The following is an 11,773-nucleotide window of genomic DNA, read 5'->3' as shown; positions in this document are numbered from 1 at the left end:
AAGAGACAGTCGAGTTTATCTCACTGTCGGTCCAGGATTTTATTAAGCGTTTATTTAGAAAACAAGGGCTTTCTGGGGAAAACGATCCACATGAGTAATAGGCATATTTGGAGGTAGAATCATTTAATTAAAAGTATTATTTTGCTGTCAGTATCACTTTAAGCACCTACACAGATACTCATTTCCTTTGAGGAGGACCCTATACTTATTAATCATAAAAAGGGGCCACAAAAAGTGCAAAATCTCTACCCTTTATAAATATATAGTCAGCCCTAAGTCTGACTTTGTTACCCTAAAAGGCAGAGGTTCATGGGAGGATGACTTGGGATACATGACTGATGAACAATGGAAAGAGGTACGAATATCTACTAAGCGGGTATCAATAAACTGCAGGCATGGGATGCTTCAGCTTTACCCGATCCACGGGGCATACTGTGAAACTTCATAAAATGTACCCAGCGGTATCTCCCCAGATGCCAAAATAACATTGGCACTCTATTACACATTCTTTGGGCATGCCCCCATATGTGCGGCTACTGGACCAATATTCTGGATAAAGTAGGCAAAGTAATAAACCTAAGTGTCACCCCTGATCCTAAACTGTGCCTACTAGGGATTACCACAGGCCTGGGACTAAATACAGACAAAAAACTATTCTTAACTAAGGTACTCTTCCAGGCCTGTAGGCTCATCCCTCTAACCTGGAAGTCACAATTAGCTCCTACCTTTCAAGCATGGCTTAAAGCTGTGAATGACGTGTGCTACCAAGAAAAATACTCCCTATATAGGAAAAGCGGCTAATGCCTTTGACAATATCTGGGATAATTGTCTCTCTCACTATCCATAAAAGCTACTCCGCATGGGGATCCATAGCACCCCCACCTTTGGGTCCCATCTAACCCCACCAATACAGACCCATAGCAGGGAAACTACCTCCTAACATACTGATACATCTGCTGTAATCACTTAATGAATGCCTATACCTGAATGTAAAAATAGCCATTCTATGTCATTCCTTGTAATCTACTTTGATCTGTAAGGCTAATGTCAGACCAAGCGTATGGAGTATATTTTCAGCAAGCTGAAAAGCGATTGCCAAAAATACCGCCATACGCCTCCTACCTGTGCCTGCACCCGAATAAATGGAATACGCTTGGGTACAGGCACATGGAGCCGATATCCGCATAAGAACACGAGAGAATGCAAAGCACACGTTTTTATGTGTATTTTGGCTCCATGTGCCTGTACCCAAGCGTATTCCATCCATTCGGGTGCAGGCACAGGTAGGAGGCGTATGGCGGTATTTTTGGCCATACGCCGAAAAATTTTCAGCTTGCCGAAAATATACTCCATACGCCTGGTCTGACATTAGCCTAACATGATATTTGTGAATGCCAATGTTATTTAGGATTACCCAATAGTACATACTACTAAAAAAGTATATTTATATGAAAATGGTTTATTTAGATGAAGCAGGGTTTACATATGAGCTGTTTATGCAATATATTTTTATAGAGACCTACATTGTCTGGGGTATAGTTTTAAATTAAATTAATTAGCCTTTAGTATGTTAGTATGGCCACTTCTTAGCAACTTTCCAATTGGTCTTGATTTTTTATTTCTGATAGTTTTTTTTATTATTTGCCTTTCACCTCTACATCTCTCCAGCTTTCAAATAGGGGTCGCTGACCCCAGCAGCCAAAACCTGTTTGCCCAGCTACCTGCTAAGATTCAAACTGGAGAGCTGCTGGACAAAAAGCTAAATCATTCCAAAACCACAGTAAATAAAAAGTAAAGACCAACTGCAAATTGACTTAGAATAGCAAGCTTAATAGTGAAGGAATAAATGAAAAGGCCATGGGACTGCCCCCCCTAGAGGGCTCTGAGCAGTGGCAGTGACCAGGCGCTTTGTACGGTCAGAATAAGTTTCCATCTTTGTATATTTTATTAATGCTACAAAATCACACATTTATATAACAGTGTAAATGGATATTTCTGTCCCCCTCTCTCCTGCTCAGTTCAAACAGTTGTTTGGTGAGTGGTGATGACATCACAATGCTCTTGCCTCCGGGTTTGGTCACAGGACTTGGTTGTTGATGACATCACAATGTCAGGTTTAATCCAGATATTATTCCTGACTGCAGCCATTTGAGGTCTGAATTTTAAAAGATGAAGACCTTGTTTTTGCTTATAAATTTTTTATTCTTATTTTTAATCAATTCAAGTAAGTACCATTGCTTCTAGTACTTATATTTTTCACAGTTTATCATTACACAGATTTACTTATTATATATGACATATATATGTGATTTAATTCTTTGAATCTGACATTGTGCGTTGCTTCTAATTGCAGCTGTTGGAGCTCCGGTGCGTCGGAGAGAGACCACCGTTTCACCTGGTGAGTACCTTCAGTTGGTCTCTGTGTAACTGCCGTTTTCTCTATATTCCCACCCCTGTGCTAGCCTGTTTCCTTTTTACATAGAGCATTAGCCTTCCTCTGTATTCTCTATAGTACCCACGCCCCTCACATTATTGCTCCTGTTCTTCTCCTCTCTGCTTCATTTATATGTTAGAGCTCCCTATTCCACTAATGTCTAGTGTCTCTTTCAACAGATAATGTTATTGAGGACAAAGCGGTGACAGAGTATTTCAACAGAAAACTGGTTATATTGCAGGAAATAAGTAAAGTGTCCATTTTATATTCTATGTACCTACTTGTTCTACTCTCCTTTCCCTTTGCCCTTCCCGCCCTCCCCACTTACTATCCCTCCTATCACTTTCTACATAGAGCATTAGCCTTTCTCGCTATTCTCTATAGTACCCACACCCCTCACTTTTATTAGAACATGGGGGCACCTGGATAATATTATTTCTATAAACATTCTATTTTTATATGTTGTAAAAATATAAGGAATAAAGGAAAAATAATCTTCTCATTACAGGAGAAAACCTGCTTAAAAAATTGAGGAAACGAACCACTACAACCCCTGGTAAGCTCCTCCCCTTCTCCCAGAGTCACTACTCCCTTATGCTCCTCTATAGCATCTGCCTTGCTCCTTCCCACAGTTTATGGTCCCCTGAATAGTACGATATAAATCTCATGCTGTGTAACCCTCCCTTATATGTTAGATCTCCCTATTCCAATAATGTCTCTCTTTCAACAGATTATGTTGTTGTGGACAAAGAGGAGATATTGCGCGCCATGCATTCCAGAAAAATGCATCGATTTGATAGAACAAGTAAAGTGTCCATTTTATATCAAGGAAATTGAGTGTATAAATTTAGAACTTTTCATAGATTTGGTGTGACACATTTGCATATACCGCCCGCCCGCCCGCCCTCAGTGCCGCCCGCCCGCCCGCCCTCAGTGCCGCCCGCCCGCCCGCCCTCAGTGCCGCCCGCCCGCCCGCCCTCAGTGCCGCCCGCCCGTCCGCCCTCAGTGCCGCCCGCCCGCCCGCCCTCAGTGCCGCCCGCCCGCCCGCCCTCAGTGCCGCCCGCCCGCCCGCCCTCAGTGCCGCCCGCCCGCCCTCAGTGCCGCCCGCCCGCCCTCAGTGCCGCCCGCCCGCCCGCCCGCCCTCAGTGCCGCCCGCCCGCCCGCCCTCAGTGCCGCCCGCCCGCCCGCCCTCAGTGCCGCCCGCCCGCCCTCAGTGCCGCCCGCCCGCCCTCAGTGCCGCCCGCCCGCCCGCCCTCAGTGCCGCCCGCCGCCGCCTCAGGCCGCCCGCCCGCCCTCAGTGCCGCCCGCCGCCCTCAGTGCCGCCCGCCCGCCCGCCCTCAGTGCCGCCCGCCCGCCCGCCCTCAGTGCCGCCCGCCCGCCCTCAGTGCCGCCCGCCCGCCCGCCCTCAGTGCCGCCCGCCCGCCCGCCCTCAGTGCTGCCCGCCGCCCGCCCGCCCTCAGTGCCGCCCGCCCGCCCGCCCTCAGTGCCGCCCGCCCGCCCGCCCTCAGTGCCGCCCGCCCGCCCGCCCTCAGTGCCGCCCGCCCGCCCGCCCTCAGTGCCGCCCGCCCTCAGTGCCGCCCGCCCGCCCGCCCTCAGTCCCGCCCTCAGTGCCGCCCGCCCGCCCGCCCTCAGTGCCGCCCGCCCGCCCTCAGTGCCGCCCGCCCGCCCGCCCTCAGTGCCGCCCGCCCGCCCGCCCTCAGTGCCGCCCGCCCGCCCTCAGTGCCGCCCGCCCGCCCTCAGTGCCGCCGTGCCGCCCGCCCGCCCTCAGTACCGCCCGCCCTTCCCCAGCACCGCACACGCCCGCCGGCGGGACCTGACCGTCCTTCCAGGGGGAGGGGGTGCTACCGTTACATTAGAGGGAAAGCAGTTAAGGACAGATAATGGTTGGTACCGTAGATACGATAATCACACAAGTAAGCACCCCAACACCGCGCACGCACACCGCCGGGACCCACCCGCCGTCAGATATAATGGTTGCTACCGTAAATGCAATAATCACCCACTTCAATCAAGTAAGCACCACAGAAGCGCTTCCCCAGCACCGAGCACGCACGCCAGCACTTTTTTGGTGCTGAAAAACTCGGCTTATACTCGAGTATATATGGTAGATTTTGATTGAAAATTTTACAATATCATTATTTTTCCATTGCAGCAACGGAGAGTCCAAAAATTGAAACTACTGTGGGTAAGTGCCATTATCCATGTACCTACTGTTCTACTCTCCTTTCCCTTTGCCCTTCCCGCCCTCCCCACTTACTATCCCTCCTATCACTTTTATTCTCTATAGTACCCACGCCCCTCACATTATTGCTCCTGTTCTTCTCCATTTATATGTTAGATCTCCCTATTCCAATAATGTCTCTCTTTCAACAGATTATGTTGTTGTGGACAAAGAAGAGATATTGCGCGCCATGCGTTCCAGAAAAATGCATCGATTTCATAGAACAAGTAAAGTGTCCATTTTATATCAAGGAAATTGAGTGTATAAATTTAGAACTTTTCATAGATTTGGTGTGACACATTTGCATATACCGTATATACTCGAGTATAAGCCGATCCGAATATAAGCCGAGGTACCTAATTTTACCTAAGAAAACTGGAAAAACTTATTGACTCGAGTATAAGCCTACATTAATTTCTGGTGGTCACACAGCTTATATGGAACTCTAAATATTCACTGGTGAGCTGTTTTCTAATTGGTGAATACTTTTTGCATCGGCAATAACATTTTAAGGAGCTACTTTAGAGAGCTAGAGGATACATGCAACATTGTTACAAAGGGTTTAGATCTCCTTCACTCACACAAAGTATGTGCAAGGGTAGGCTGGGAGTTGTAGTCCAGCAATAGCCAAGCAAAGTTACATTATTATATAAAGTTCATATCCCCTTTAATAAATATTTTATAAAACATATAACCTGTATTTGCTTAAGAAGGTGTAAGAAGCAACATGTCTTTAAAATAAATAGAGACAGCTATACTTGACGTCTGCCTTCTGAATCAGGGAGGACTTCCTCATCCTTAATACATCTACAGGGAACCTACTGAAGGTTTGCTCTCACTAACGCGTCATTAGGGAAAAGAATTCATGCCAAGTCAACCAAGCAATTAATTTTAACTACAAAGTTATAATTCGGATGGGCAAAAGATTGAGGGAGCTATTTATTTTTAAAGAGGCTTTGATCTGGATGGCTCAAAGAGTTAAATATAGCACGACAGTGCTACCCTAGCAACCCGCCCGCCCGCCCTCAGCGCCGCCCGCCCGCCCTCAGCGCCGCCCGCCCGCCCTCAGCGCCGCCCGCCCTCAGCGCCGCCCGCCCGCCCTCAGCGCCGCCCGCCCGCCCTCAGCGCCGCCCGCCTTCAGCGCCGCCCGCCCGCCCTCAGCGCCTTCCAGGGGGAGGGGGTGCTACCGTTACATTAGAGGGAAAGCAGTTAAGGACAGATAATGGTTGGTACCGTAGATACAATAATCACACAAGTAAGCACCCCAACACCACGCACGCACACCGGCAGGACCCGCCCGCCGTCAGAGATAATGGTTGCTACCGTAAATGCAATAATCACCCACTTCAATCAAGTAAGCACCACAGAAGCGCTTCCCCAGCACCGAGCACGCACGCCAGCACTTTTTTGGTGCTGAAAAACTCGGCTTATATTCGAGTATATACGGTAGATTTTGATTGAAAATTTTACAATATCATTATTTTTCCATTGCAGCAACGGAGAGTCCAAAAATTGAAACTACTGTGGGTAAGTGCCATTATCCATGTACCTACTGTCCTACTCTCCTTTCCCTTTGCCCTTCCCGCCCTCCCCACTTACTATCCCTCCTATCACTTTTATTCTCTATAGTACCCACGCCCCTCACATTATTGCTCCTGTTCTTCTCCTCTCTGCTCCATTTATATGTTAGATCTCCCTATTCCAATAATGTCTCTCTTTCAACAGATTATGTTGTTGTGGACAAAGAAGAGATACTGCGCGCCATGCATTCCAGAAAAATGCATCGATTTCATAGAACAAGTAAAGTGTCCATGTTATATCAAGGAAATTGAGTGTATAAATGTAGAACTTTTCATAGATTTGGTGTGACACATTTGCAGATAGATTTTGATTGAAAATTTTACAATATCATTATTTTTCCATTGCAGCAACGGAGAGTCCACAAATTGAAACTACTGTCGGTAAGTGCCATTATCCATGTACCTACTGTCCTACTCTCCTTTCCCTTTGCCCTTCCCGCCCTCCCCACTTACTATCCCTCCTATCACTTTTATTCTCTATAGTACCCACGCCCCTCACATTATTGCTCCTGTTCTTCTCTCTGCTTCATTTATATGTTAGAGCTCCCTATTCCAATAATGTCTCTCTTTCAACAGATTATGTTGTTGTGGACAAAGAAGAGATATTGCGCGCCATGCATTCAAGAGGACTCAATATATTTGATAGAACAAGTAAAGTGTCCATTTTATATTTTATGTCTAGGAAATTGAGTGAATAAAATTAGAACTTTTCATAGATTTTGCAAATAGATTTTGATTGGAAAAAACTAATTTTACGATATCATTATATTTCCATTGCAGCAAAGAGTCCAAAATTCAAAACAACTACTGTCGGTAAGTGCCATTATCCATGTACCTACTGTTCTACTCTCCTTTCCCTTTGCCCTTCCCGCCCTCCCCACTTACTATCCCTCCTATCACTTTCTTACCCGCTGCCTCTCCCCTTCTCCTCTCACTTTCCTTGCACCTCTTTGTACTCACGTATTCTCTCTCCCATCTTTATAAAGATTTTTCCGAGCTTTTGAAGGGGATTGACGAGGAATCAGAGAGACCGTTGCCCCGAATGTACGGCCTTCGTAAGTGTTTCATTCTGGAAAATATATTTTATCATTATTATTATCTTATAACTGCAGTACTCTATCCTCCCTCTGTGTATAGAGTATAGGCAGTCACATATTCCCATTTGTTAATATTCACTACACCCCTTCTTATTACTGCAGTTCTTGGATTTATTGGATTCGTTGTGTTCGGGTTCTCCGCCCTTATGTGCATACAACCGTATGCATTCTGGAAGACCGGGCACCTAGGTGAAGATGAAGAAGATTCGGAAGAGGAAGCTGGCATTAAAGAAGAGGAAGAAGAAGAAGAAGAAGACGAAAATAAAATTTGTAATATTGAAGTCAGTGAAGAAGCTGCTGAAGCTGCTGAAGACATGGAGAGTTAGGCTCAGCTTCCATGAAAAAGACACTGCTATACTTGGAAAGGCTTCTATTATTAGGGCCCCCAAACAAACGTCTCCCTCTTCAGCACTGTATATAGGGGGAACGCGTTATCAGAAGGCACAAAGGAAGAAAAGAATAGAAATCCCAAAAGTTGATCTAAGGACTGGTCCGACTGCCGTTTTGGAGTCAGGAAGGAATTTTTTCCCTCTCTAAGGCAAATTGAAAAAGACGCTCGGATGAGTGGTGAAACGTTTTCAAGAAAAACTCAGAAAAGTCCACTTGTTTAAGACTTCATTCGACTAGATACTGTATATCATGACCTGGATGAATGAGAATCTTCATAGACATCAGAGGGTTTTTTTCGCCTTCCTTTAGATCAACTAGACGTTAGTTTGGAATGATTTGAGTTGAAGACTGATGGGGATAAGGAACAGAGATACCGCAATTAATATAGCAAAGCCTTAATCATATGAGGCATAATCTTGGCATCAAAACAATGGAAAATAAAAACTGATAGTACTGAGACACATTGTCATTATTTCATTGGACTCATGAGCAGTTACTGGTTGTACAAACAAAGGATGAAGACACTATGGCTGCAAAGAGATATTAGTAATACGAATCCGAACTCTGCCGATAAAGGCCGAATCCGAACTCTGCCGATAAAGGCCGAATCCTGGCTGAATGCTGAACCGAATCCTGGGTTGAGTGTATCCCTACTTTAAATAGCTAATAAAAGTGCTAATGAATCAGTCTTTAAACTGGGTGCCAAGTGGAGTTGATACATAGGTTGAATAGGTTTCTTTGAAAGTATTGTACGTAAATGGTGTAATAACCAGTTATTCCCCTGCTGGAAATTTCATGTAGAAAATGCTGATATCATTCAGTAAATAGATCCCAATGTAAACAGTAACATTACGTTTCTAGGCAGTTGTTGCAGGAGTATACGTAACTTATGGAATCTGTATAATTCTCCCAACACGGCCGGGCACCGGCACAACAGTACCCCCTCAACCCCCCTTCATGGTGGCCCTGGTCACTGGTAGTGTTGCTTTGTCTCAGTATAATATCACGTAGATCCCATTACCTATAGCTTTGTCCCAGTATAATATCACGTAGATCCCATTACCTATAGCTTTGTCCCAGTATAATATCACGTAGATCCCATTACCTATAGCTTTGTCCCAGTATAATATCACGTAGATCCCATTACCTATAGCTTTGTCCCGGTATAATATCACGTAGATCCCATTACCTATAGCTTTGTCCCGGTATAATATCACGTAGATCCCATTACCTATAGCTTTGTCCCAGTATAATATCACGTAGATCCCATTACCTATAGCTTTGTCCCGGTATAATATCACGTAGATCCCATTACCTATAGCTTTGTCCCAGTATAATATCACGTAGATCCCATTACCTATAGCTTTGTCCCGGTATAATATCACGTACATCCCATTACCTATAGCTTTGTCCCAGTATAATATCACGTAGATCCCATTACCTATAGCTTTGTCCCAGTATAATATCACGTAGATCCCATTAACTATAGCTTTGTCCCGGTATAATATCACGTAGATCCCATTACCTACTGTATAGCTTTGTCCCAGTATAATATCACGTAGATCCCATTACCTATAGCTTTGTCCCTGTATAATATCATGTAGATCCCATTACCTATAGCTTTGTCTCAGTATAATATCACGTAGATCCCATTACCTATAGCTTTGTCCCAGTATAATATCACATAGATCCCATTACCTATAGCTTTGTCCCAGTATAATATCACTTATATCCCATTACCTATAGCTTTGTCCCAGTATAATATCACGTAGATCCCATTACCTATAGCTTTGTCCCAGTATAATATCACGTAGATCCCATTACCTATAGCTTTGTCCCAGTATAATATCACGTAGATCCCATTACCTATAGCTTTGTCCCAGTATAATATCACGTAGATCCCATTACCTATAGCTTTGTCCCAGTATAATATCATGTAGATCCCATTACCTATAGCTTTGTCCCAGTATAATGTCACATAGATCCCATTACCTACAGCTTTGTCCCTGTATCATATCATGTAGATCCCATTACCAAATAACCTCACTGTGTGTTATGATGGCACGATGATATAACTTACTGAAAATTGTGATGCAATTATTTTTACCCCTGCTCAGTGTAAAAACCAACCCTGAATAAAGGAGATTTAAGAAGTTGTAAAAATGTACAGTATGGCTGCAAGCACTAATTGTTTACTTATTTTAATTTTTATTGTTGTTTAAAAAAAAACAAGCAGTGCAAATGATGGATTTCTTACAGGGCCAAACATTGGGGGGAACATTTGTCCAGGCCCGGTAAATTTGGTGTCTCAAGCGGGGCCTGGGCATGCTGCACCAGACTGGCTGGGCCCCCATTAGCTAATACCCCCGCAGACTGATTAGTGCCCAGGGGCTCATTCTGCCGGTTGTTTCCCGTGCGTATGCATGATATCTGGAAGCACCAGGCACAACCTTATAAGACCACTGCAGCCAGCAGCATGTAGAAAGCCATGAACCGTCCCTTTTACCTTTAGGGGCCCCTGGCCTCATTTGCCTTTGCCCTTAATAGGACTAGTTATGTTTCAACCGAGGATTAAACCAAAAATACCTGCATTCATTTTTTTTACCTGTAACAATAGAAAACGTATCAACTCCCCCATATTTGTCACGAGTCTCCCTGATTTCGCCGCTCTTAGCCCTTCACTCCGAGTAACAGGCCTGTCTGTGTGAATAAATCATTAATGAGAATTTTTACTTCACACAAATAACAAATAATATTCACACAAAGTACCAATAATTTGCTAAATATTTTGTGGTAATTTAAACATGTGCTTTATATATACTTACGTAGGGTTACCGCCTGGCTAGTGTTTTACCGGCCTGAGAGGTAACAAATGATACCTGATGCCAATAGGGATAACATGAAAATATAGGAAGGCCTGCATTATTTTCCACAAAAGGTGGCAACCCTATACATGGCAACTACACAAAATGATAATTACATTACATGAGAGGTTATTGCAGCCTTCAGTTCCCCGTGTTTATACCCTCATTATAGCCAGGCCCGAGAATAGACAAAGTCCCGCCTGAGGTGGTGCAGGGCTGAGGGGATAATGCTGGAAACTGCCCTGTCTGAATAAAGATGTCTGACCACCCTAATGATTGTTACTAGCCAGGAGGTAACACTGTAAGGTGCCACTCACAGTTTACTGAGTAAAGGCGGCAACCCTAGTCCCTAGGCACCAACCCACTATAGTTCATGGGCATCCTGACTGCGACCAGAACGTCTCCATGCAGGGTTGCCAGATTTATTTTTCCAAACCAGCCAAAGTCAGTTCTAAAACCAGCCCAAAACTAGCCAAAAGCCACTTCTAAAGTAGCCCAATATGCGCAATGAAAAAAATTCTAAAAAATAAAGGTATTTATGGGAAAACTTGCCTTTTTAAAGAGTATAATCACTACCCAAGCCCCGCGCCCCCTCTCCAGTTACTGGGAAGGCTGATAATTCCCTCTGTGCCCAGTCCAGTTGGGAAGTCACTCCAGAAATGGATTCAGAATGTTGCATTAACCCCAGACATGATATACATATGGGTGCGTTGAACTGCAACTCTCAGAAGCCCCAAGAGATCCTGAGAATTATACGTCAAGGGTCAACTGCAGAAAGTAACAAATGGCAGCCCCCCCCACATCACAGTAGAAAGTAATGGGACAATCTCATACCATATAGAGCAGGTTGTAGGGCAGACAGGTTGAGCCTTAATAGAATAAAAATGGGAGCCTCTGTCTATACTGTCCAATTGCATGCTGGGTATTGTAGTTTTATATTAATCCTAGCTGTAGGCTAATTGTTAGAAAAAAAACTGCATTACCCAGCTTGCAATGTGGCATGTCAGGTTCACCTAGAGCAGTGCTGTCCAACTTCTGCGGTGCCGAGGGCCGGAATTTCTCGCGCATACATGGTGGAGGGCCGCTAATGGAAGCCAGTTTGACCACTCCCCCCTTTTAAACCACACCCACTTCAAACCACACCCATTTTATCACAATGGTGTTAGTGCAGACACACCCTAAAATCC

At 44.9% G+C, this 11,773-nt stretch overlaps 1 protein-coding gene and 1 long non-coding RNA gene across 28 annotated transcripts in view; one reads left to right on the top strand and one right to left on the bottom strand.

Moving 5' to 3' along the window:
- Window positions 1-2,141: 2,141 nt before the first annotated feature.
- Window positions 2,142-11,773, top strand: part of LOC108645395 — a 53,740-nt gene continuing 44,108 nt past the window's right edge. For 18 of the 27 annotated variants that reach the window (XM_031899407.1, XM_031899428.1, XM_031899413.1 and 15 more), the window contains exons 1-4: window positions 4,626-4,882; window positions 6,150-6,182; window positions 6,381-6,455; window positions 6,584-6,616. In XM_031899407.1, the coding sequence (XP_031755267.1) occupies window positions 4,636-4,882; window positions 6,150-6,182; window positions 6,381-6,455; window positions 6,584-6,616 (388 nt within the window). In that variant the 5' untranslated portion in view covers window positions 4,626-4,635. The other 9 variants (XM_031899429.1, XM_031899403.1, XM_031899430.1 and 6 more) reach the window with 8 other exon arrangements.
- On the bottom strand, window positions 10,385-11,053 carry LOC116409822. Its single transcript, XR_004222108.1, has 2 exons — window positions 10,548-11,053; window positions 10,385-10,422 (listed from the first exon to the last, which is right to left on the bottom strand). It is a non-coding gene; the product is annotated as an uncharacterized LOC116409822 (long non-coding RNA).

Source organism: Xenopus tropicalis, chromosome 3 (assembly GCF_000004195.4).
Source record: "Xenopus tropicalis strain Nigerian chromosome 3, UCB_Xtro_10.0, whole genome shotgun sequence".
NCBI classification, from domain to species: Eukaryota; Metazoa; Chordata; class Amphibia; order Anura; family Pipidae; genus Xenopus; species Xenopus tropicalis.
The sequence above is the reverse complement of the archived record's forward strand: the minus strand, read 5'-3'. Positions and strand labels throughout refer to the sequence as shown.